The 27,037-nt window shown below is 44.1% G+C and overlaps 1 protein-coding gene across 1 annotated transcript in view; it reads right to left on the bottom strand.

The window, feature by feature from the left end:
* The window catches only part of LOC124795275 (glutamate receptor 1-like), a 504,894-nt gene that overhangs the window by 62,152 nt on the left and 415,705 nt on the right, over window positions 1-27,037 (bottom strand). Inside the window, exons 9-11 of the mRNA XM_047259221.1 lie at window positions 10,489-10,596; window positions 9,720-9,833; window positions 2,525-2,645 (exon numbers count right to left, since the gene is read on the bottom strand). Coding sequence (XP_047115177.1) covers window positions 2,525-2,645; window positions 9,720-9,833; window positions 10,489-10,596 — 343 coding nt within the window. The remainder of the gene's footprint in view (window positions 1-2,524; window positions 2,646-9,719; window positions 9,834-10,488; window positions 10,597-27,037) is intronic.

Here is a 27,037-nt window from a genome sequence, read left to right as displayed (position 1 = left end):
TGTGTGTTTGTCCTTAGGATAATTTAGGTTATGTAGTGTCTAAGCTAGGGACTGAGGACCTAAGCAGTTAAGTCCCATAAGATTTCACACACACACCTCGTTATGTTATTTCAATTACTGGTGTCACCGAGTTGCCGCCTTGCCTGCCCGTGAGCGGCAGCAGCGGCGGTTATGGATATAAGCCCTGTCGTATTATCTCTGCTAACTGCTGTTATTTCCAGGTTGTCGTGTGTTCGGAGTTAGTTCTGATCTGCCAGTGGGTTGGAATGTGCCAGCAGTTAGTTCGGATCTGCCAGTGTTTGAGCTGGCATGCGGCACAAGTTCAGTCGGGGCGTAGCAGCAGTGAGGTCCGAACCGCCATGACTCGCCCAACGGTTGCCGACACACATGATTGGAGCGGGGACTACTTTGGTTGGTCGTCGGTCGGTCGTCTTGCCGGACGACGTGTATTTGGCTGGCGATCGCTTATGGGTAGGTTTTGTGTGCCGACACGTGATTCGTCCCTGTTACTGTACAGTCACTGCCGTTAGCATTGTCTAGTTCTTCGTGCAAGTGTTCGTGAAATGTTGTGTAGTTTGTGTGATTCTGACTGACAAGTTATTTTAAATGTTGTCGGCATATTGGCTCTGGGGAGTCGGTCGGTTGGTGTGGATCAGCCAGGAAGTCACCGCACGGCGCAGTCGGCGGGGCCCGCTGGCGGTCTCTACGCAGTGTCGGAGTGCGTGGGAGCTGTTCCGATTGCTACAGGGTTCGTGGCTCACCGACCCAGGACATCAAGGTTGAGTGGTGATTTAATGACCGAAGCCAGACTGTTCACATTGTGCCGTTAGTTTTCATGGTTGGCTGTTGGGGGTATTCCCGTGAGAAACAGTGAGTGTTTAAGTTGGCGAAAGTTTGGCCACGATCCGGTGGACTTTAACTGTATTTTGGTTATTTGAAGTCCAAGAGCACCAGCGAAATTTGCTGCCATGTGGCCGTTAGCGTTTCGGTTACCTGCCTTGGCTGCTGACGTAAAATTAAGGCAGTGTCCTTTCGTCACCGTGTTGTCGCTGTCCAACACGTGTGTGTAGTTTTGACCGCTTATGCATACTTAGTTGTGGGCAGCTACGCCTTTCACGGTTTGGCTTTGGAGTTCCTTGTGCATTGGTCAGGTGGAAAGCAAGTCGTCTTGTCGGTGGGTCCGTTGACTGTCTCTTGGCTGGGTTACCGGCGGATCGTACATTTCGGCTGACTACCTGTCTCCCTTAAGCGAACGTTAATATTTCAAGTGCAGACCGACCCGCGGAAATTTATGAGCGCCGCTGGCTGTACTGCCTTTTCTTGTTGGTGTTTGATTGTGTATTTTAATGGCTTATAGACGATGGTTTGAATTTGTATACTTTTAGTTGGCTTTTAAATAATGGGCCTTCAGCCACTTTAAAATTGAAAGTTCCTTACTTGTCAAGTCTTGCATTGGTTGGGCCTTCAGCCTCATTTAAAATATTTTTTAGATAAAGATTTGGGTCTTCTGCCTTTTGAAAGTTTATTGTCGTTGTGTTTTTCAACAATGGACCTCCAACCGCTATAAAATTTAAGTTACTTACGTGTTAAATCTTAGATTATTGGGGCCTTCAGCCTGTGTAAAATATTGTTTGCAGATAAAGCTTTGGGTCTTCTGCCTACTAAAAATTATTTTAGTTGTTTTAAGCAATCGGCCTTCAGCCGTTTTTAAATTAAAGTTCTTGTCTTTCATGCATCAGACTGCGTGGGGCCTTCAGCGTAATTGAAGATAAGGCCTTCTACCTTGTGTTTTTTAAATTAATTTTGCATGCAGTATTACATCATGGGCCTTCAGCCCTCTTTAAATTAAACTTGTTTGCTTTTCAAGTGTTACATTTGTTGGGCCTTCAGCCAAGTTATAGAACGTACGTGAGGCCTTCTGCCTTCTTAATATTCTGTTTTGAGTCTGAATTTTTAGTTAATGACTTTCAGCCGTTTTTAAATTTAAGTGGTTGTGCCCTTAAGGCATAACGTAGTGTGGCCTATTCAGCCGATAACTAAGTTCAAAAATTTTTGCTGTATTGTTTGGACAACTAAATAAAGTTATGCGTGTTTGAGTGTAACTGACAGCCCCCTTTTGACCCCTTTCCACAAGTCCAAGTACCTGTTCTGTCCTGCGGACCTAAGCATGGCGTTTCACTACACAGTGAGAAGAATTTGGATTCGAACCTTGCCTACGTCGGCACTGTAATATTGTGGTTGAAGAAAGTATTTCAGGATTTACCTCAAGTGATTGAGCGAAATTTTGAGGGTAAGGTCATAGTTTATAGTAAATTTCTGTATTAGACTGCTGTAATGCCAGAGCAAAGGCGAACTGCACATTCGTCGAAACGCACGAATGTACTGGTATATCTGTTTTCCTACAAACCTGGCAGCAACTGCTTACCACAAATACACCCTTAACTGAGTTACAAATCCGAGAAAATCCGTCTCAAAAGTTGTATAACTGTAGCTCAAGGAGAAACAGTTCAGAAGCGACACTTACAATTGATGCCGAGCTTCTGGGCGATGAGGTCTGCCAGGTCCTTGCAGTATCCCTCAAAGCGGTCGTTGCCCGTCAGGTTCTCTCCTGGTTCCTCCGTCCGGATCATTACGTACGGCTCCTCCTGGAAACAACGCATACATCACTGTGGAATGCTTCAAGTCGCACGGCATCATGTGACTCCAAAACGAGAGGGCACTAAATGGAAGAACTGAGTTCCTAATAAACGTCTGGTCGTCTAGAAGATCCCTAAGGTTTCGCTTAATTACTTCAAGTAAGTCCTGGGATACTTTCTTCAGTAACTCAACGGCTAGTTCATATCCCTTCACCGCTTCCGCTGTATTTGACAATGTGGACCGTCAAAATGTTGAAACGTGTGTGAAATCTTATTGGACTTAGCTGATAAGGTGACCCGTCCCTAAGCTTACACACTACTTAACCTCCTAAGGACAAACACACACAACCATACCCAAGGGAGGACTCGAACCTCCGCCGGGACCAGCCGAACAGTCCATGACTACAGCGCCTTAGACCGCTCGGCTAATCCCGCGCGGCTGTGGACCATCGCTCTATGCTCTAATGTTTTCGATGTCTCAGCTGCCGAGAATTCTTCAGGGTAGTATGGCCACGGCCCATGCAACTCTTCTATCTCTCACGTTTCGTCCGAAGCTACGTTGGACATCTTCGGAGGTGCTCCTGGTTGTGCTAAGTCGGCCGACTCACCGCAACCAGGAGCACCTCTGAAGATGTCCAACGTAGCTTTGGACGAAACGGCAGGGATAGAAGAGTTCTATGGACCACGGCCATACAACCCGGAAGAATTCTCGCCACCAGAAACATCCGGTCGTCAAATCAAATGGCTCTGAGCACTATGGGACTTAACTTCTGAGGTCATCAGTCCCCTAGAACTTAGAACTACTTAAACCTAACTAACCTAAGGACATCACACACATCCATGTCCGAGGCAGGATTCGAACCTGCGACCGTAGCGGTCGTGGGGTTCGAGACTGCAGCGCGTAGAACCGCTCGGCTACCCCGGCCGGCCCATCCGGTCGTGAAAGCCTTCACTGTATGGTTTTCAATGTCTCTCACAACGGAAAAATAGACATGAGGGACATTTTCAATTAGTTAATAAATTCCGGGAATATGGTGTCAACCATGTATGGCTTTACCTGTGGTTTCTAGATGGTTTTCTAATTTTAAAAGTGATCGCTTACCTCTGGGGCAAGAAGTGTGGGCACAACGTCCATTAACTACGAGGATGAAGCATCAAAATTACTGTAACACGTGTTTTTCGATAAACAGGGAGCTGTAGGTGCGTATGTCTGCTAAGAATTGAAAGTAAAGTAGACAACTGGTTCTGTCTTTTTATGAAAAATCATTACGGGTAGCAAGATGTAATCCTGACACTGAAATAATCCAGAAAACAAGCTCCATTTGAGCCAGAATCTTGCTTCATCACTGCGACTGAAGAAAGGAATACACGCATGTATTCGAAGTCATTATGGGTTTATAGGGATTGTCACTCATGAATTCATAAACCAAGTTGTTTTCTCGGCGCACTGAATACCCGATGATGTTCCGGGATTGTAACGTCGTCATTCGTTATTATGCAAGATATTTCAAGTATACACCTGCTGTTGAAGACCTGTAGAAGGCATCTAGTTTCTCATTGTAGGACCAAATTTCTTATCGCGAATTTTTAGGTTGGAACCCTGGAAACGCCCTCAGACCAAATTTTTTTCAGGGGTAATGTTAATGATGCTTTCATAGTGTGTCACCATGAAAAGGACAAAATAATGGAGTTTTTGTAACATCTAAACTCCATTCATGATAGTATCCAAATCACAATGGAAACAGAAAAGACAGTTTGCCATTCTTCGACAGTCAGTTTAGAGGGAATTATGATAGCTCTCTAGGTTATTCAGTTCGCGCGCACACATTTTGACTTATCTTAAACTATCACTGTCTCATGCTTTTTGGTATACAAATTACTCACAGTTTTCGTAGACAACTTGCCCGTCCAAGAGCACGTTTCAGCTTAAATCGATTTCGTGCCTGGCAGATTAACAAGGACTATCAGCTAAAAGGCCAGCAATGGAATAAGGAGCATAGTGCACCAGTATGATTCACAGCTAGCTTTTCTTCCGTGTTTTGGCAACTTCTTAAGCAAGATATCCAGAATCCTCCGGGAATTCCAAGAAGCCGTTTTCCCGTTCACAGTCTAAGACTTCTTACATCTTTGATGAATCATCTAGTGTTGCGGAACACTGGAGTCCTTAAAATGACCTACGGTTGTGGTATGACTTCGATGATTAAAACTGAGGCTCCGTGGATGAGCATTGCGTGGAATATCAATGTTGCACTCCTTCTGCACCCCACTAACACAGCAATTGCGTAGCACTGTACATTACCGGAGGTTAAATGGACCATGACGAAACAACAGCTTTGGCTGCAGGTACGCAGTCTGGAGATTGTGGTGATACACGTAGCTGTGGTTCTAAGTATCCGGAACAGCAGCTGTCAGCTGGCCAGTGCATCCATTGACTTCCACAATTTGGTCTAAGTGAATACTACACAACAGACCGACGGCAGTGGCAAACAGCTATAACAAGAGAGCTGAGGCTCGCAGTTCTGCCATCGAGGGCCTTGGCCATCGGCGGAGTGGTCGGTCTCGCAGTAACAATCTCGTCGAAACTGTGAAATACTAGCAGCTCACTAATACATGGTACGCCGTGGGTAGTAGATTTCTTCGACGAATGATAGTGAACGACGAGCAACAGTATTCCCGGAACATCAAAGAGCATCATTAATTTGCCCCTTAGACTGTCACAGTCATCGAGATTTACTGTCTTCAACAGCCTTCTCCAGCGCGAACTGTCCTCATAATGGCATCAGGACGACGCTCCGTGTCAGGCAGCATTGAACAGCAGGAGGATTTTGGCTAACAACAATATGACTTGTTTCGTACTTACTCAGTTCGGTGGGTCCGGTCCCGTGTGACATTTTCCTGTTACCTACAAATGAAAATCTTAAAACGGAAGCGTTTCCAGGATGCGGCGCAGATGAACCAAAGTACCAGTGAAAGCACTGCACAAAATTAATTCGGATGATTTTGAAACCTGCTGGCCGGAGTGGCCGTGCGGTTCTAGGCACTACAGTCTGGAGCCGAGCGACCGCTAGGGTCGCAGGTTCGAATCCTGCCTCGGGCATAGATGTGTGTGCTGTCCTTTGGTTAGTTAGGTTTGAGTAGTTCTAAGTTCTAGGGGACTGATGACCTTAGAAGTTAAGTCCCGTAGTGCTCAGAGCCATTTGAACCATTTTTTTGATTTTGAAACCTATTACAATCAATGGGTGGATTTTTTGGGTCATTTCATTAGGTCTGTTGGAGTTGGTTTTTGAAGCTCATACAATTCTGTAAACAGTGAGCTACAGCGATGAGGCAAAACATTGTGACTACTCATCACAGAACTGAATGCCACTTGGGGGGTGTTGCAGATACGTGATATGGTAAGGAAAATACAGCCTGAGGTGAAAAAAGTCGTGGGATAGTGATATGGCCGGCCGAAGTGGCCGTGCGGTTAAAGGCGCTGCAGTCTGGAACTGCAAGACCGCTACGGTCGCAGGTTCGAATCCTGCCTCGGGCATGGATGTTTGTGATGTCCTTAGGTTAGTTAGGTTTAATTAGTTCTAAGTTCTAGGGGACTAATGACCTCAGAAGTTGAGTCCCATAGTGGTCAGAGCCATTTTTTTGATAGTGATATACACACATACAGATGTCGCTAGTATAGCGTACACGGGGTAGAAAAGGGGAATACATGTGTACTGTGCCGAAAGTATAATCGCCACATGTCCGACGCCTCTGAATGCCGCTCGCAACCTTCCCGCGTCGGTACTACAGTGCGGCGCGACCGGCGACATTCAGGTGTCGCCCTCTGCCGACTGCCATGAGGACCATACAAGGAGGACGGTTGCAACCAGGCAGCGAGACGGACTGCGTCAACCTGCTACACGACGTGATCGGGATAGAAGATGCCTATCGTCGGATCGGTGACACCGTGGATAATACCGGTCGTTAACCTTTTTGAGTTATTGTGAGCTGTGGTGATTGGAACGGTCGTCACCCAGGGGTCTGAATACCGGGCATGTTCTATGTGGATCAGCAGTGGCGTATATTTAACAAGGGGACCCTCCATACTGTTAACCACGGACTTTGATGAGTTTCAAATATGTTTTAGAGGCATTTACCCTGAGTACCTGGCTATCCAGTTTTTTAGCGACGGGCCTTGGGTTTTGGGAAAATCGATTTCGAAGTTCACTGCGCGCTTTCTATACCCGTAACAATACATACATCTCGAGCAAGTCAGCGTAGCGCAGCGGTAAAGGTTGACGGCTACCGCGCTGGATGTACAGTGTTCGAATCCTGCTCGTGTCCTTTTTTTTTTTTTTTAAAAAAAATCGACCGCATTTTTGAATTTTATTTCAAGGAATATCAACAAACAGAGTAAGGTGTGCGAAATTATAAAAATATATTCATTATAAATTTTTTCTGTCTCACAATATTACAAAATCTTATTTGTCATTGTCCACACAGCTTGATGTGCCAGAACAGTACTGTGGGTGATGCTTATGATAGAAACAAACGAAGCACAAATTTTCACAGCACCACATGCATTTTACGAAAGCAACCGTCTTGCAGGCGCACGGTTTCTTCATGAGCGATACCGGGAAACACAATTGTTTTGCATTCAAAAAGATTTCTCTTTCATCCGCTAATTTCGATGCGAACCATGCGTATCTAATCATGCTTTCAAAATTAGGTGCGCTGAATTGATGAAGCATTAGCGTATGTAATTTTATCGAATCTTCGGTAGAAGCGATCTCTCTATTGTCTTTCATCAAGTCGGGAGCATTCTGAATAATTTTCGTGAAGATTTTCACCTATCAGTAAAAATGAACATCGCAGGGTTGGCAATAAGGAGTGCACTTTGGTGGCAAACCTTGATTCAGGGCGCAGGTGCTCGCTTTGCTTTCATCAGTGAATATCGTATAAAGTTAATTCGGTTTGCTCTCCCCACGTATCGATAATGTACAAACATTTTTTTCTGTCGCAAGTAGGGAAGAATTACAGACGGCAAAAATTCTTCGTACACCAGTTCCGTGAACTTCCCGCATTTCGTGCAGGACACGACTACATTTCTGTATATCCCAGTTAATTCGTCTACTCGTTTTTGAACGTTAGGATCAAATAAAAAAAAAACATAGTTGCAACAGGCTTCGAACACGGTATCTCCAGCGAATTAGCCGTAAAACTTTACAACTGCGCTACGCTCACTTGCTCAGAATGCATCTAATGTTATGGTATACGAAGCGCATAATGAACTTCAAAATCGATTTTCTCAAAAACCAAGGCCCGTCGCTAAAAAACCGGATACCTGGTACTCAGGGTAAGTGCCTCTACAACATATTTGAAGCGAATCAAAATCCGTGATTTACAGTATGGAGGGTCCCCTTGTAAGAGAACTCTGCAGGAAGGGGAGTCCGAAAACTTGTCACGTTACTCATATGTACTATATTCAGATGGTTATTTTCGTGTCTCTTCCAGGGACTATTTCTGATAGTTGTGTTTGTCTTTTGTAACTGTTTGAATTGAGCAAAGATAGACTAATGAGGAACTGCAGTAATTGTGATAGTATGAGCGCATGTGTTATATTCATTTCTGGTTGGAAAGTTTTCTTTGCCAGGGTACCAAATTAAATTAAACATTACATTGTAAAGTTTTTTGACATATTGTTTTAAATCAGTTATTTCGTGTTGTTTTTAAAAGTTTGGTTTTAAGAGTATAAGTGGATTTTAGTGGATGGTTACTTACAATAAAATTATGCTTAGAACTGTTGTATTACGCCTAATTCCTCATCCCCAGCCCTTCCACTTAACGCTCTGTACAGTACTCAGGTGATTCTGTGCGTAAACGTTTCCGTCGTGGTTATGGCGCTACGACGGGATTTAACAGACTTTAACCGCGCTATGATAGTTGGAGCTAGACGCACGGGACATACCATATAGGAAATCTTGCAGTGAACACATGGTGTGTCGTGGGCCGATCACTCTGTTTTTAAAATAACTGAAAAGCCACGATCGTTTCAGTAGTTTATTAGATGACCGGTTTCAGCACTCTGAAGGTGCCATCATCAGATCTGAAACGTGGATTAACATTTATAAAACCATATGGACATCATGGCACATGGCAATCATTTTTTATTGGTTGTGACAATGATTTTATAAGACGGTCTGCCTCATGTGCCATGATGTCTACATGGTTTCATAAATCCACGTTTCACATCTGATGATGGCACCTTCAGAATGCTGAAACCGGTCATCTAATAACCGATGAAAGTGATCGTGACTTTCCTATTATTTTAAATACAGGAAATCATTAGGGAATTCAATATTTCGTGATCCACAGTGTCAGTCCCAGGAACAAAAGATTTCAGGTGTTTTCTCTCACTACGGACAACGCAGTGGCCGATGGCCCTCCATTTAACGGCCGAGAGCGTTGGCGTTTGTTTTCGGATCGAATTGACGAACCGATGTTTCCTAGCCTGTGACGATCTCCGACAAAAAACCTGTCAGGATCAGCCTCACAGCGCGCAATGCATTTCGCGCATATGATCCTTGGTTACCCTATAGGGTCTTCCATTAGGCGGCGGGGTACCTAGCGGGCGCTGGTGGACGAGTGTCTGCACGTTCCATTATTTCAGGACTCACAGCTGCGTGAGGCCGGCCGGTATGCGGGAGAACGGACAGGCCAGCGCGACCGAGTTGCGATGATGCCAGACACCTCACCCAACTACCCGCCGTCATTTTTCTCACTGCCAGGTCACTGTAGACAATCTACAACCGCCTATGAACATGCGCGATGCTCTGGTTTTCGACCAAAGAAACTCAATGACAGCTTTCTGCTTGGGATGTACCTCCGTTACAGAAGCCATTTTGAAGGCTAAATTAGTGCCGCCACCTATCAGAACTTAATGAAACTATAGGGACTGGAACGGAAATATTCCACAATTTTCCACAACAACTTCTGCATTTTTTCAACTGAAATCTGCCGAGAAAAAATTGTGTTCCAGTATTTATCAAAAGCGTCTCGTTACAGTCAAAAGTGTATTGGGGGTGTTTGTGATTTTGAAATACTCACCACTATGGTGGTCACGATGTACGTCTTGTTCTTCTTGCTATCCGAACTCGTTCTGAGCCTCATGTACTTGGCAGCTACAGGAGTCAGACCCAGTTCGTCGGACCATTCAGCTACCTGAAATATACCAATTTCACAGGTAAGTGGAGTGAGAAACTAAATCAAAAATCGATAGTTAAAATAAGAAACAGTATTCTTTGAAAATTGTTAATTGTAGTCCTCCGTGAGCTAGACACGTCCTTCAGTAGAAGTCTTTACAACTTTCAGTTTAATAATCTGGTTAAAGCGTTGACTACGTCTTCATTTTCATCCCTCTGCAAAAGCCCTGTCTTGAGGAACTCAATGAAATTAAATTTTCTTTAGGAAATTATTTTGTCAGAAACGACTTCTTCAATCCTGTTGTTGCTAAGTTTTATAATTCGATCGTTTCCTCTCTGAATTCTTGAAATATTTTGATCTCTTGGTCCTACTACACCATTCAAAAGAGCGTCCAAATTCATATTTGATTCAGAAGGGTTATCTATGATCGAAATAGACAAGGCGACAGAAGTGATAACAGGTATCATAAAAACGATTTTTCAATTTTTGGGAATATCTGAATCAACAACATGATCTACGTAATGTTTTGAAAGAATTCTTAAAGACATACACGGCGTGTTGGCTCCTTCTATAGTAAAAGAGCTAGAATACGCGTTGTAAGCCACGCTTTTCAACTCAGGATAAGAATCTTACAGGCCAATGGCACTTTACAGGAAACTTTTATGGTACTCACCTTAGCGATTGCGCTGTTGACTGTCATTTCGACCACTTGTAACGTGTAGTTACGGCGACGACCGTCGTCGTTAAACCGCACTTCACCAGTCAGACCCTCCAGCTCCACCTGCGAATACGACAATATCGATTTTTTCCGAGAGCATTTATTTACTGTAAAAATAATTTCATTTCTACAGTGGGTAAGAGATAGTGAAATTCTAATATAACTACTTCTAGTAAATTTTTTGCGTGGTCTCACCACGTTTTTATATACCCGTTAGGATGAAGGCTGACGTACTGACTTTGTATTTCCTCTAGAATACGAAGTCCGAACACAAAAATAAAGCTAATGTAGGCTTAAATCCTCCACCGGCAACTACTGTGGCGTTCATTTTTCTGATATGTCATCATCAACGCAGAATATATTTAGCAGCTATATAACGTAGCTCTTCTGATTGCAGTATCCGTTTCGTCTCCATCTAGTCGTGCGATTCGCTTGGGCAAAATTTAGTGATACCGACCTGAGCTTGCTTCACTTTATGCGATTACGTGGAGAGGACCTTACGCTGTTACACACCTCTTTCCACTGGATCTTCTTTCTTTCTCGCTTTCACCAGTCATCCTCCGCGCGAATCTGCAGAAGGTCATGGTTTCCATCTCTTCACTTTTGCTTTGGTCTGTCTAGTGATCTTCTTCCACAGGGAGTAAACTCCATGGAGTTCAAAGTTCCAACTGTGTTTGTTCGTCCTAGCGACAGGTCCAGCCCATACATGCGGTGTGGTTCTCATCACGTCTACAGTATTTGACCTATTGTAAATTTCAACCAGCTCACAATTACGTTTGACCCTCAGTTTCGCTGTGACGTCATCTGTACCGGACCATAGATCTTCCTTAAGACTTTCAGCTCGGAAACGGAGGATTATTTGTGACTTTGTGACCCGGTAGTCAGGGAGAGGCAGGATAAGGCAACGATTGTGGATCGGGCCGTAATCAGCTACTGTTGGCTACCGTAAACATATACACTTTATTTGAGCAAATAATTTTCAAAAATCAATTCAAAAGAGTTTACAACAATGACAGCTGAAGGCCTTACTAAGAAAGAATTCAAAATTATTAGTCGCCTGACGGCCACAAGCAACTTCGGAATACTCAACAGCTGAAGGCCTGAATTACAAATAAGGAAGACAGTTACACGTTAAAACATTAAGGTAAATTTTAAACAATTATGACAACTTGACCAAGTAAGACGGAGTGATCCACAGACATTCCTCCCTGGATCGAATTGAGGAAGGTTACTACAGCTGTGTAAGTGGTGAGACTGGTAGCCAAGAGTAATATTCACCTAAGGAGGGCAACTCAAACTAGAGACGGTTTAAACGCCGATAAACCTTCTTAGCAAATCCACCTAACGCCAGATAACCAATACAACGATGGAATACTTCAGGCGAGAGCGAAATGACAGACAGCACTGCGCTTCCAGAAAGCGGTGTTTAAAACACCAAAAGGCAGAAGGAACCAAGATAGACAAGGAAAACAATTATCCATACCCCAATCAAGGAAGCTGTCAAATTACACGCCATGCCGGACAGCATCGGCAAGTCGAGGGAAAGTACACTGTCGCAAATTACGCTAACCTCCAGGGCAGGTAAGTGGAGCGTTAGCGGCCAGTAGGCAGTAAGATACCGCTCGTTGCACTTCACCAATAATAACACTAAATTGAAACTAATATCAAGCAGTAGAAGGCGGCTAATAGCATCCGCCAACCTGACAGACTCCTCTTGCTGCAGTTGGTCTCACCGACCCTGGGAGCAGCAATACGCAAACAACAGAGAGATCTCAAACAGTGGAGGTTTAACTACTGGTTAAGGTTCACTCAACTTCAAACGTCCTGGATTCGGTCGTTAGCTACAGCCCCTCGATCCGACAGTGCCTGCACTCCGCCAGTGATCCCGACCTGCCCACGTGATGCGGACCTCCTCGCTGCTCCGTCCGAAGCCGAACTGCCTGACGCACACGACGATCCGGAAATACAAGCGGTCGTACCAAAGTATTGGCTATCGATAACCGCTGCTGCTGCAGCTCGCGGGCAATCAATACTAGCAAACTCAGTGGCGCCATTAACACAAGAAGGAAACGAGACACCACTACCGTTATTACAAGACTCCATGTTATGGACGGCAAGAACGTGAGCCGCACACGGCTCAGACTTCTTCTGGGACACTCCAAGTATCGTAAACATATAGCTCTATGGATCTGATGAACGTTTTGTGCGGCTGAAGAACTCAGGTTAAAGTACGAGAGATTTACACTTGAATCCTCGCTTTGATTTCTGCCTCACACGATTCATCCGCTGTAAAGTTTACTCCCAGATATTTAACATTATGGACTCTCATACAGGATAGGTTTTTATTGGAGTGGGTTCCTTGAATGGGTATGAGTCCTGTTCACCATAAGATACACGGTCTTCGATTCAGTCACAAGGACACTCCCTCCTCCACGTTGTGGCCTGTGACCAAAAGTACTTCGACACCCTATTTAATGCAGAATTGAGAACTAAATGTCACGAGAAGCGGACGCAGGGTGGAAGTCACTAGAGAAGCAGTGAAAACAGAATAGGTTGGCCAGAAGAGCTCACTGGCTTTGAACGTGGACTGGTAATTGGATTTGACCAGTGTAACAAATCACTCAGGGACTTTCAACCCTTACAAATCTGACCAGGTCAACTGCCGGTGACGTGATTGTGAAGCGGAAACCTAAGGAACAACGACAGCTAAACCAAGACCCGGTAGACGTGATGTACTGAAGGACGGTAACCGTCGAGCATTGGTGAGAGTGGTTGTGAAAATTAGCATGCCATCAGCAGAAGCCATCACTTGTGACCTCCAGAGTGCTAACAGTAATCTAGCTAGAGCAGTGACTGTCCGTGGGGAATTAAAGGGAACGGTATAATAGTCGAGCAGCCCCTCATACGCCATGGCCTGGCCAGATGATCAGTCGTAGAAGCTGATGGTAGAGCTCGCGTGTGGCGCAGACCTCACGAAGCGGCGGACTCAACTTGTCAACAAAGCACTGGTAAAGCTGATGGTGACTCCATAAGGGTGCCGGCTATGTTTACATTGAATGTACTGGGTCTTCCAGCCAAACAAAACCTATCATTCGATTGGAAATGGTTGCCTTCGGCTACTCGGAGACTGTCTGCAGCCAATCATGGACTTCCTATTCCCAAACTACGTTGGAATTTTTATGGATGACAGTGCGCCATGTCAGCGGTCCACCATTATTCACGGTTATTTTGAATACCATTCGTAACAATTAGTGAATGATTTGGCCACCAGAATCGTCCAACATGAATGCCACCGAACATAAACAAGAGGTCAGTTCGTGCATAACTTCGTGCATCGACACTTTTGCAGTAATGGACAGCTATAGAGGTAGCATAGCTCACTATTTCTGCAAGGTCTGCCAACGAATTTTTGAGTTGATATCATTCCAAGTTACTGCTCTACACCTGCAAATAGGACGTTCGAGATGATATGAAGAAGTGTAGTGGCACCACCGTTTAGAATAGGGAAAGTTAGTTTGGTGCAATATTCTGGGTACAAGTTACAGCCAGGTGCGGGCCGGATCGCAGTGAGTTACTCATACCGACAGTTTCGAAGTAGAATAGAGGCCACAGCGCCGTCAAATTGCTGAAAGAGTATACGTAGCGGTTTTGCATGTCGCAAATCACAGGCAGAAGTGGCCCGCTGGCCAACTTAGCATGTTATGAATACATGACGCAAAGCGGCTCATATGGCAAAACAGAGGTGCACAGCCACATGTAAATAGGTGCGGATTTGCAACGAGATTCATTCAAGTGTGGCAGCTCTCCTGGACAGCAGGGCCTGTCACACCACCATCTACATACAGCAACAGATGGGGCGCCAGCGTTCCAAGCCATGGCGGGTCGCTCGTTAGACCCTCTCAGGCCGACGTCGGGTCCATAGCCAGCCAGCGGAGGGCCACTCCATGGCTTACTACCGTGGGCAGTCGTCCTGGTTTGCAACACACGCCAGAGGCATCCCAAGGCGAGGGCCGCAGATTCAGACACCGGATAGTTGGCGCTTGTTGTCACCACGATCTCAGCCGCACCAGCGACAAGCATGTAGCTGGCCGCCTGCAGCTCACACCAAGCAGCGCTGAGTCGGCAGGAATGCAGACCGCTGAGCCAACTGCCGGCATCCTGATGGCGACGCAACTCCACTGGTGTACAAGGCCAATACAAAGTGCATTCACAGGTCACTGAGGTAGCAATTCCGTGTGAAGCCATTTCTCAGACAATGAAGTGGTGTCCTCAGCACTGTGGGACCCAGTGACGCAGATCGAGAGGAACGGGCGCACTGTAGTTGGAAACAATAAATCACTTAAAAAGCTCGGACGAGTCTTACTACAGTGCCTTCTAACTCTTCGCACTACATTTGGTCATCCTGATACATTTGGTGGCAGAAGCCGCCACTACAGAAGTATCCCACGACTTTTGTCACCTTTGTTTATATTCCAGCACCGTGGACTGCAAACGCAGCGTCTTTGATCAGTAATCAAAACGTTCTAGGGTCTGGGTTCGAAACCCATCACCGCTTAAAATTTCAGTTAATAATCAGCATTCATGATCCATGATTTCAGGCATAAGAAGTTGCCTTCATTCTGCTAACGGCGTTGTCAAAGAGGGTGCAAGAGGGCACAGAGGTTCTGGGAACTCTCTTGTCCTCGGGGTGGGAAAATGACCCTAAAGGCGGAAGAATTAGCAATGATCAAAGGCATGCGCATGCAGAAGGCAACGAAAAACTACTGCATTAAAGACACATAAAGTGTATCTGCAAACATGCGGCCGATAATTGAAAAAGTGCCATGAGGGTATTTCCATTGGCAAAAGATTCCAAATAGTCCCCATTTGGATATGCGGGAGGTGACTGCTAAGGGGCAGGTGGCCATGAGAAAAAGACAGAGTAACCAATTCTCGGGGTGGAATGTAAGACGCTTGAACGTGTTACGGAAGCTAGAAAATCCGAAAAGAGAGATGCAGCGGCTTAGTCTAGATATAACAGGTGTCAGTAAAGTGAAATGGAAGGCAGAAAAGGATTTCTTGTCAGATGAGTGTAGGATAATATCAACAGCAGCAGAAAATTCTGTAACAGGAGTAGGATTCGTCATTAATAGAAAGGTAGGGCAGAGAGTCTGTTACTGTGAACGGTTCTGTGACGGGATTGCTCTTGTAAGAATCGACAGTAAACCAACACTGACAACGATAGTTCAGGTATACATTCCGATGTCGCAAGCTGAAGAGGAAGAGATAGAGGAAGTATATGAGGATATTAAAAGGGTAATATTGTATGTAAAGGGAAATCAAAATCCGCTAGTCGTCGGGAACTGGAATGCAGTTGTGGGGGAAGGAATAGAAGAAAAGATTACAGGATAGTATGGGCTTGGGACAAGGAGTGAGAGAGGGCAAAGACTAATTGAGTTCTGTAATAAATTTCAGCTACTAACAGCTAATACTCTGTTCTAGAATCGCAAGAGGAGAATGTATACATGTAAAAGGCCGTGAAGTACCAGAAGATTTCAATCAGATTACATGATTGTCTGACACAGGTTCCGATATCAGATACTGGATTGTAAAGCATATACAGGAGCAGATATAGACTGAGATCACAATGCAGTCCGGCGACGTACCATCTGACTTCCGGAAAAATATCATTACGAAGATAACAACAGCAGGCAAGTGCGAAAATTGTCGCACAACTAGCTTAAGAGCTCAGGCATCAAAGTTACTGACAAAAATAATACACAGAAGGATGGAAAACAAAACTGGAGATGTGTTAGATGACGATCAGTTTGGCTTTAGGATAGGTAAAGGAACAAGAGAGGCAATTCTGACGTTGCGGTTGATAATGGAAGCAAGACTAAAATGAATCAAGACACCTTCATAGGATTTGTCGCTCTGCAAAAAGCACTCGACTGTGTAAAATGGTGCAAGATGTTCGAAATTCTGAGAAAAATAGGGGTAATCTATAGGGAGTGACGGGTAATATACAATATGTACAAGAGCCAAGGAGGAACAATAAGGGCTAAGACAGGGACGCAATCTTTCACCCTTACTGTTCAATCTATATATCGAAGAAGCACTGATGGAAATAAAAGAATGGTTGAGGAATGGAATTCAAATTCAAGGTGAAAGGATATAAATGATATGATTCGCTGATCACATTGCTATCCTGAGGGAAAGTGAAGAAAAATTAAATGATTTGTGGAATAGAATTAACAGTCTAATTGAGAGTAAATCGAAGGAAGGCGAGCAATGAGGAGTACCAGAAATGAGAACAGCGTACAATTTAACATCAGGATTGATGGTCACGAAGTAGATGTAGTTAAGTAGTGCTACTGCCTAAGCAGCACGATAGCCAATGACGGGCAGAGCAAGGAAGATATCAAAAGCAGACTAGCAATGGCGAACAGGGCAGTCCTCACCAAAAGAAATCTACTAGTATCAGGCATAGGCCTTCATTTGAGGAAGAAGTTTTGGAGAATGCAAGTTTGGAGCACAGCATTGTGTGTAGTGAAACATGGACTGTGGGAAAACCGGAACAGAAGAGAATTGAAGCATTTGAGATGTGGTGCTACATCAAACCAGTCACAACACTGATGGCTCAAAAAAAAAAAAAAAAAGAAAAAAAAAAGTCTGCTGCGTACAGAGGAGGAAGTGTTTAGGGAAGATGATTGTTTGCATCACCATGCCAGAGGACCCTGTAATAAACCAGAATCTGCGAGAGGTCGGATTTTGAACAGTAACATTATTGATACGGTCTGACACATCCAGAATACCGACCTCACCCAGATGGAAAATATTTTTGATGAGTTAGAACTATGCAAATATTTACTTGAAGAACAAATCCCCCATCAGTGGTTTTCAGACTGATTTATTATCTAATTTGATTGTATTAATTTTATTAAATGACCGAATTCGATTCAACATGAACCATTCTCAGATCTGAATGTATCGCTTACATGAGTAACCCGTCCAACTATCAGAAAATTTATGTGCTACGTCGCGTGTTATTAAGAGATTATTCATGTTGAACCGATATCGATCAATTAAAACGTTAACGGCAACAAGACGGACAATCGACCAGTATAAATTATTAAGACGATTCACTCCAGCCCCAGCGTCCAATGTTACTACATCCTCTTGTTTCGGCCTTTGAGGAAGAATGGGATCTCATTCCTCCTCAGATTTTCAGACACCTCATTGAATTTGGATAAGGCAAGTCGTCATAAAGGGCGACTGACAGATCCCACTTTAATGCCCACAAGTAAGTGTCCGGACACTACTGATCATGTAGTGTATATCTTAATTTTAGGTTCGGGTCATTACGTGTAATTAATCTCATCAGGTGGACAAGCACTTCAGATACAATATGTACCTTCACGTTGAAAACCATATGATGGAGATAAAAGAAAATTTTGGAATAGCATTTAAAGATCAAGAGGAATAGGTAGCAGCGCTAAGGATAATTGAAACAAGGATCTTCTGACTGTATGTAAGAAGATTAAAAGATCTGTGATAGAGAATAGACACGAGGCTTGATAAAGAATTTGGGTTAAAGGTGGTGATGGTTGTGTGTCCTACAGATGAAAAAATATAAATAATAAATAAAAAGAAAAGGAGTGATAGAGGATGTTCAGAATAAAGACCAAGGTGATGCAGTACGGACATGAATATCAACATATAGCTAGGAAAAGACTTGGTCGTGGAATAGGTAAGCGTTGGGAGAATTCTTGTATCTAGAAAGAAGCAGAGAAGTCATAGCTAGAAAGACGTCAGCAGCAGACTGGGTCAGATGTGAGACACATATGGAATGTGTTTGCATTTAACTGCTTTGACAAATCGAATGTAGTAACGCAACAGTTAAAGCAGTAGCCTCGTGTTCAAGAGAATCAGTTCAAAACTTTGTCGTATTTTACATGTAGAGTCCGGAGAATGATGGGGAGGCTACTAGTCAAAATATGAGGTGAATCAAACAATTCTATCCCATCGCGTTTGCGTTAGCTGTTCGAACACACACGCACTATTGCATGAAAAAATGTAACAACAGAAAAACGTTCCATTATGATGATCATCATTTACAAATGTCTCTTGCAGAAACTACTGGATACATTGCAAGTCCTCAGCTACTCTTTATTTTTCTTTTTCATTCAAATGGTCATTCCTGGTGCCACTTTGACCACTGATCTCGGCGTCAGAGGCGCAATGTAGCAGGCTACGTCCCTGCATAACAAATCTTTCAGACTTTTCGAGGAATTAAAACAAGCGTATCAGGATGCGATCACAAGTCTTCCACATTCCTGCCAGCTAATTGGACTTTTCGAGGAATATCTATTAAAACAAGCATATCAGGATGCGATCACAAGTCTTCCACATTCCTGCGAGCTAATTGGAAAGTACACCATTGATTATGTGAAGAAGACTATGAAAGCAGCATGAAAGGTTATCGGAGTATGAGATGGTCATAAGGGACCTTCTTGGAAATTTGTGAGTTATCTTTCATAATGTTCCTTCCAGAAAAGAAGACAAATAGACTGAATTACCTTATCGTTGAATGACGCTGAAGCTTTAGCAGCTAAAGGTAAATCTGTATCTACTCACCGCGAAGGGCCAATCAGTATCACACGTCATTCGCATGAATTTTCAGGGACGTAGGGTCAGCATTCAGCTCACTCGGTCTTTGACAGCTTCCCAGACCGTAGTGCCGGTACTTCTGACTCGAACAGTCCCTTAACTGGGATCAAAAAGCTGAGTTCACTCTGTTCTCCTTCTCCCCCAAAGGAATAACCACTCGCAGTACCAGGATCTTACCCGGGTGCCCGAATAACAGTGAGACATGCTGACCTCTGACCTATGGGGGTGGCCAAAGATTTCTAGACTGCTAAGAAGTGAAGGTCCCCCAAAACGTCCAAGCCACTAGAGAATACTAAAGAAGGCAAAATTGTATGGGAGTAAAGGGCTCATTCTGCAGCTCCCTCTGGTACCATGCACGTTGTTCTTTGCCGTCATTAAACATGTCCTATCATCCGGTCCCTTCTCCTTTTTAGTGTCTTCCATATCTTACTTTTTCACCGATTCCGCGAAGGACCTCCTCGTTCATTGTCACATGAGCCCACCTAATTTTCAGTACCCTTTTGTATTATCACACCTCAAGAGCTTTAGTACTACACATTTCGAGATTTCCCTAAGATTCACTGCCAAACAAACGTACATTCTTAAAAATTTATCAAATTAAGGCCTATGTTTAATACTAGAAGACTTCTTTGGGCGGGAAATGCTCTCGTTTCTCGTACTAGTCTGCCTTTTATGTCTTTGCTTCGTCCGCCAAGAGTTATTTTGCTTTAAAAGAAGCAGAATTGCTTATAGTTCCCTGGTTCGTAGAAGCCAATTGTGATGTCAGCTTAATCGCTAATTTAAATTCGGCTTCTTCTCATTTCTTCTGATTGCTTTTGGTTCAGTCTTAGTCCTTATTATGTTTCTTCGATGAACAAATTGTACATTATGGGCGAGAGGTTGCATACTTGTCTTACACCCGTCTTAATCACTCCGAGAACTTCTCTCGTTCTTAGTCTTTCATTCTTATTTTTCTCTCTTGGTTCTTTTGCATATCGTATAACTTCCGTTTATCAGAATTTCGAGCATCCTCCACCATTTTACATAGCACTACGTTTCGTCTAGGACAACCAGTCCTATGAACGTTTCTCGTTTTTTCTCAAGTCTTCAACCCATTATCAAGTGCAACGTCAAGTCTCCCTCTCTTGCGTCTTTACCTTTTCTAAAGCGAACTAATCGACATCTAACAAGAACCTCATTTTATTTCAGTTCTGCAGTTCTTGGCACAAACTAAGGTGCTTCAGCTGGCAAGCTGATTTTGAAATAATTCTATTTATTTGCCCTAACTATATTCGGGTTTGCACAGGTCACATTTTTCTGAAAGTCTGAGATTGTGGCGGTAAGTCTCCCGTCTCATACATTCTACGAGGGCTATTCGGAAAGTAAGGAACGATAGGTCTCGAAATGGAAACCACAGTGAAAATCAAAACTTTTATTTTGGATCAGTTAGCTACAACTTCCAGCTACTTATCTCCATAGTCGCCGATGCGACTTAACGCGTTTTTCGTAGCGTTGTACCAACTTCCCAAAAGCCTCGTTATATAGGGCAACCGCCAGCGCTTTCCGCCAATTCTCTATGCTGGTATACAGCTCGTTGTCTGTGCCAAAATGTTGTCTTCATAGCCAGAGGTTCATGTGAGTGGAGATGAAACTCAGAGGGAGACAATTACGGGTTGTATTGCGGGTAATTAAACATATCCAATTGTCCCTGCACAATGCATCTGAGAATTGACTTGAAGAAGAAAAGGTAAGACAGTTACGTAATGTTGGCTGCATAGCTTCAGGCGAAATTTCTCACCAGGCCCTCGTACTTAGTGGGAGACACTATTGTTCTAGGTATCTATATTATATCCCTCTGTGCTCAGAACCAAAAAGAAAGACGTAATGCGATCGACGGGCATACTAAGGACACTTCCCAACACACCTGTGCAAAACTTCATCGTATTTTCACTGTGTCCCATTTCGCGACCGATCATTCCTTACTTTCTGACGAAACCTCGTACGTACCAACAAGAATAGTTGTTTGGTTTCCACCCCCCGCATTGGTTTATAAATTATAAAGCAGTCACTTCTGCCTTATATGATCGCAGATTATCCCATGCTGTGTTGTCCTACTACGCTAATACTAGATCTGCCATGTCCTGCATATAGACTCTCATTTCTTCTTCTATCATGTCGTCAGACGAGTTCTTGTCCTCACACAGAAAATCATTCTTCAGCATTTCAGTATCCCACTTCTTTCCACACTGATTATTCCGTACCATTCTCTTAAATTTCCTGCTATTCTTCATCGTTGCTAAATTGCGATCAATCTGTATCTGCCCCTGGATAAAGCTTAGAATGCTATACCTGATTTCGAAATTTCTGCCAGACTCATTCCGTTTCTCAGGACCTTTTACAAGTATCCGTCCTCCTCTAGTGACTTTAACAGTATTTTCGCTATTACTGACTTAAACCTGTTGCAGAAGTCAGTCATTCTCCTCTCTCATTCCTGCTATTGAGCCCAGATTCTTCCTAAATCAGTCTTTTGTTCCTTCACCTGTTACCTCATTCCAGTCAACCATAATTACAACATTATTTTATCCCATTACATACTCCCCGTTTAACACCCTCACACACTTTCTGTTTCTCTTCACATTCTTGCGAGATACGTTTATTGGTGGTGTTCTGCTATTGATGCTGATTAGAATATATCTACCACTTAACTGTTCACAGCAGCTATCTCTGCAATAAGATCTAATTCATAAAGAATCCTGCTACAGTTGTTCCATTTGCTACAATTGTTGTTATTGGGCTATAATCCTCTAACTATAAATCCTTGTCTTCTCTCCATTTCACTGCATTGATCCAAATACACACAGACTGTACCTTTCCATTTCCCTTTCCAGATTTTCTAGATCGCAATATCCTTTCTTCCAGGAGTGCTAGTTCTGCAAGTTTCGCAGGAGAGCTTCTGTGAGGTTTGGAAGGTAGGAGACGAGATACTGGCAGAAGTAAAGCTGTGAGGACGGGTCTTCTGTACTACATGGGTAGCTCAGACTGTTTTCGACCCCTGTCCCCTGAGCACCCACCAGTCCAGTAGCCTTAAAAAGAAGTCGAAAGCAAAGAGATCGATTCTCGGTCAGGTACATATTCTGAATTTTTCAGGAATTTCATACCAGTGCACACTCCGCTGTAGAGTGAAAATCTCATTCTTTTTTTAAGTTTGCTGCGCCGTGTGAGATACTAACAAGATAAATTGACGGAGGACATGGAAAATTTCCATGCAAGGGTAGTTTATTTTACATTATCACGAAATAGTGGAGAGACCGTCACGGTTATGATAAGCGAATGGAAATGACAATCATTAACACAAAGAACTTTTCGTTGCGATGAGATATTTTCCCGAAATTAGAGTTACCAACTTTCACTTCTGAAGGCAAAACATTTCGTTCACTACCGACTACGCAGGGAGAAATATCGTGATATACAGCATAAGAGTTCTAACAGGAAGATTTGGATGTTTATTTTTTCTGTGCTGTTCGAAAGTGGAACGATAAAGAGACTGAAAGTGATTGCATTTTTCCTTTGCCAAACAAGTGTGTATTACAGAGTAATCATGTACGTATAGATGACGGCACAGCAATTATTAACAGAAATGTAGCTAACGCTCTAACCGAAGCAACACAATCCGCAGTCCATACAAGTGAACTTGAATGTAAGACTCGCTGTGGATACAGGCAGAAGTTTGAGCCCCCGCAGTCAACGGCAGAGGTAACATTTCCTATCACCTGGTAAAGCTTAGCTGAAAACCATTACCGTTCTATCTGGTGCCCTCCTCGCAATTGCAGAAAACATTTTCCATAAGCTGCAGGAACGCGATGCACAAACACGAGTCCATCTCAAACGTCAAAATAATGAACCAAGGAGACTCGTCCGTAACAAATAACGGGTCATTAATACAACTAAGCCCAGGTATAGTTATCAAAACGCTCTGCATTTGACATTGTGCACAGCGAGGTAAGTTCTCGGAAGGCAGCTTGATCGAGGAAAATGTTTGAACTGATTTTATCTCCCATGCAGACGCAAAGAATTCCAACGAAGCACCTTTGTTTCCTGTGTCTTATCGGTGCAGGGTGAAGGCATTTTGCGTCCACCTGACGTAAAGCCTACTGGGATGAGCGATTCTTCCACAAATTCTTACACAATATGCAAGAAATGAGCTTATCGGGCACTTTTTGAAGTGCTGTTGAGAACAGGAAGTTTAGAGTCGTCTTTCTGAAATTCGAGTACGAGAAGATTGCGCATTGGTGTCCTAAACAGGAGAAAGAGTCATGTAGGTTTGCGACCACAATTTTAGAATGAAGCGTAGGTGGAAAGCCGGCTGACTGGACAATGTCTTTTACACAGTTATTTCGTGGGAAAGAAAAGAAACTAAAAGTACGCCATTGACCATTGCTGCGTATAACTTTTTAGTTGGTAAATGACACATTTGGCGCGTGGAGGCAATTAAGGTAACCGTTCTAGAGATGTTCAGCACCCGGATTCAATTCCCACTTGGACTCAAATTTTCGACCTTCACCACTTGTTTATTTTTATGCCTTAGAATGCATTCCTAATTTTTCGTAATACAGTTTCCTCATCTCAGCTGTACAATCAGTGGTGTATGTTTGGTCGGACATGTCCGACAGGACACAAGCCACTGAGGACGGTGGGGATTGTAGCCGGGAGCCGAGGACATATCCCAAACAAATATCCACATTGACTCATACTCATAAATTAAGGATAATTGCAGAATGTGGTGCCACACACCGTGGCACTACACAAAACTGGCGCAAATAGCATAGGCACATAGGGAACACACACGACACAGATCGATAAGTCCACGGTGATAAGTTGAGAAAACCGTCCCGAAACACATGTGCTACTAAACGCCACGGTTTCCTGTTCATGTACCCCGACACCAGTATGGAATATGATCACCATGCACACGTACACAGGCCGCACAACAGGATGGGAAACTCTGGGTCAGGTGGTAGAGCAGCTGCTGGGGTACAACCTCCCATTCTTGCACAAGTGCCTGTCGGAAGCTCCTGAAGTGTCGTAGGGGTTTGAAGACGTACAGCGATACGCCGACCGATAGCATCCCAGACGTGCTCGATGGGATTTAGATCTGGAGAACAGACAGGCCACTCCATTCGTCTGATATCTTCTGTTTCAAGGTGCTCCTCCACGATGGCAGCTCGGTGGGGCACTAAGTTATCATCCATCAGGAGGAAGGTGGGACCCACTGCACCCATGACGTCCCGATACACCTGACCTGTTACAGTTCCTCTGTCAAAGACATACTACAGGGGTGTACGTGCACCAATCATACATAATCCCACCCAGCACCATCAAACCACGACCTCCATACAGGTCCCTTTCAAGGACATTAAGGGGTTGTTATCTGGTTTCTGGGTCACGCCAGACGAAAACCCGGCGAGAATCACTGTTCAGACTATACCTGGACTCGTGAACATAACCTGGGACCACTGTTCCAATGACCGTGTACTGTGTTCTTGACACCGGGCTTTACGAGCTCTCCTGTGACCAGGGGTCAGTGGAATGCACCTTGCAGGTCTCCGGGCGAATAAACCATGTCTGTCCAGTCGTCTGTAGACTGTGTGTCTGGCGACAAGTGTTCCAGTGGCTGTGGTAAGGTCTCGAGCAAGGCTACCTGCAGTACTCCGTGGTTGTCTGCGGGCACTGATGGTGAGATATCGGTCTTCTTGTGGTGTTGAACACTGTGGACGTCCTGTACTGTAGCGCCTGGACACGTTTCCTGTCTGCTGGAATCGTTGTCATAATGTTGTGATCACACTTTGTGGCACACGGAGGGCCCGTGCTACGACCTGTTCTGTTTGACCAGCCTCCAGTCGCCCTAGTATTCTACCCCTCATAACGTCATCAATACGTGTTCTTTGAGCCATTTTCAACACACGGTCACCATTAGAACATCTGAAAACGTCTGCACACTTACTCGCTGCACCGTACTCTGACACGCACCAACACACCTCTTCATTAGTGGACTGTTACCAGCGCCACCGTGCGACCGCATGGTCATACCCCAAGGTGATTTAAACCCGCAAACCGTCCACCAGAGCGTTGTTTCACCTTGTAGCAGCACTATTCTTAATTCATGAGCATGAGTGTATATGGGATGACTGCTCCAGGTACTTTCAGTGTGAATGCATTGTATCTTCCGCACTCCTGCAGGACTTTCCGAATGCTATGAGCAGAGATCCTAGTTGAAACTGGCGCTACATGTGCGTTACATGTCAAGAATTTGGGTTCGACGGGAGGAATGTCTGTGTGGCTTAGCCGACTAAGGAAATGGGTCTAGACATGCAGCGGAGTATTCGCGTCTGACACAAATGTTCAGTCCTCTCCACTGATTTAGTTCAATACCGAAAGGCGACTGAGTTCGTGATTTCTCGTAATATAGTTCTTTTACAGCTCCTGTCCAAACAGTGGTCTGTCCGGCACAAATTTTCAAACTTCACCATTGATTTATTGCAGTACCTGCAGGCGACTGAGGTCCTGATTTGATGTAGTATAGTTCAACACACACCACTGAGGACGGGGGTGATAGTAGCTGGTGAGCGGGGACACCCACGACATATCTATGTGCATATATGTGACAGGATGGCTCGAGGTACTCTCATTCTGGATGCACAACATCTTCCAACTTCTTTAGGACCCTACGAATGCCATAAGCAGAGGGTCTAGTGGAAGTGGGCTTTACCTTTGTGTGACAGGTTCAGTCTTTGAGTTGGACAGGAAGGGTGTCCAAATGGCTGAGCCGTTTAAGAGAACTGTTCTAGTGATGTGGCAGAGCATCTGGACTCGAGTCCCAGTAGAGCACAAGTATTCAGACTTCACCATTGATTTATTTCAATGCCTGTAGGCGACGGAATTCCTGATTTCAAGTAATAAAGTTGTTTTACGGCTCCTGTACCAGAAGTTGCGTGTGTTCTGTTGGACATGTCCGACAGAACATAAAGAACTGAGGACATTGGGTTTGTACTTGGGAGCTGGGGGACATGTGCACAGGACATACAACACATACCTACATACATAAGGTGGCGTGACGACTGTAGATACTTTCACTGCAGATGCACCTCATCATTCGAACTCCTGCAGCAATTTGCGAACGCTACGAGCAGAGGGGTTAATGGAAGGGAGGCTACTTGCGCAAAACAGGTAGAGAATTTGGGTTTGACAGGAACCATGTAATGGGTGGCAACTATAATGTTCCTTTAATACTCATGCGGAACATAGAATGATATTTACCGTGATGGTATTAAATACTACTTTACGCCTGAGTTCACCCAAAGCAGTGGCTGACGAGTGGTGGAGTTCCAGTTTCCTGGGAACCCATGAACCAAACGTTTTAAATAGACGAGACATATGGAGCACACATTGTGCAAGGCAACATTCGAACACCCTCTGTAACGGGATAAGGCAAGAAAGAACAAACAGTATGTAGTCTTGTTTATCTTGCGTAAAGTTGACGTCCAGGAGACTTCGAAAATAAGTAACAGCTACTCGTCTTTGGATGTAAGAAATAATTGTTCTTTCTGGTTATATGAGCCAGATGTGATTGAGAGGTGTACTAAGTAGCACCAGGTTCTCTACCCATATGACGGTTACGAATTCAGTTGAATGATTAACTGGGAGGTCAAGAGCATATAGCTGGAATTTACAGGACACTGATAACGTCCCTCGCTACATGGAGAATAATCGCGGCATAAAGACTGGAGCACGCAGAACTACAGGAACGTGTCTTCCAGTTCCGCTGTTACACTTTATTTATTTATTTATTTATTTATTCATTTATATTACGTGGCAAGAT

This window comes from Schistocerca piceifrons, chromosome 4 (genome assembly GCF_021461385.2).
Source record: "Schistocerca piceifrons isolate TAMUIC-IGC-003096 chromosome 4, iqSchPice1.1, whole genome shotgun sequence".
Classification (NCBI taxonomy): domain Eukaryota; kingdom Metazoa; phylum Arthropoda; class Insecta; order Orthoptera; family Acrididae; genus Schistocerca; species Schistocerca piceifrons.
The sequence above is the reverse complement of the archived record's forward strand: the minus strand, read 5'-3'. Positions and strand labels throughout refer to the sequence as shown.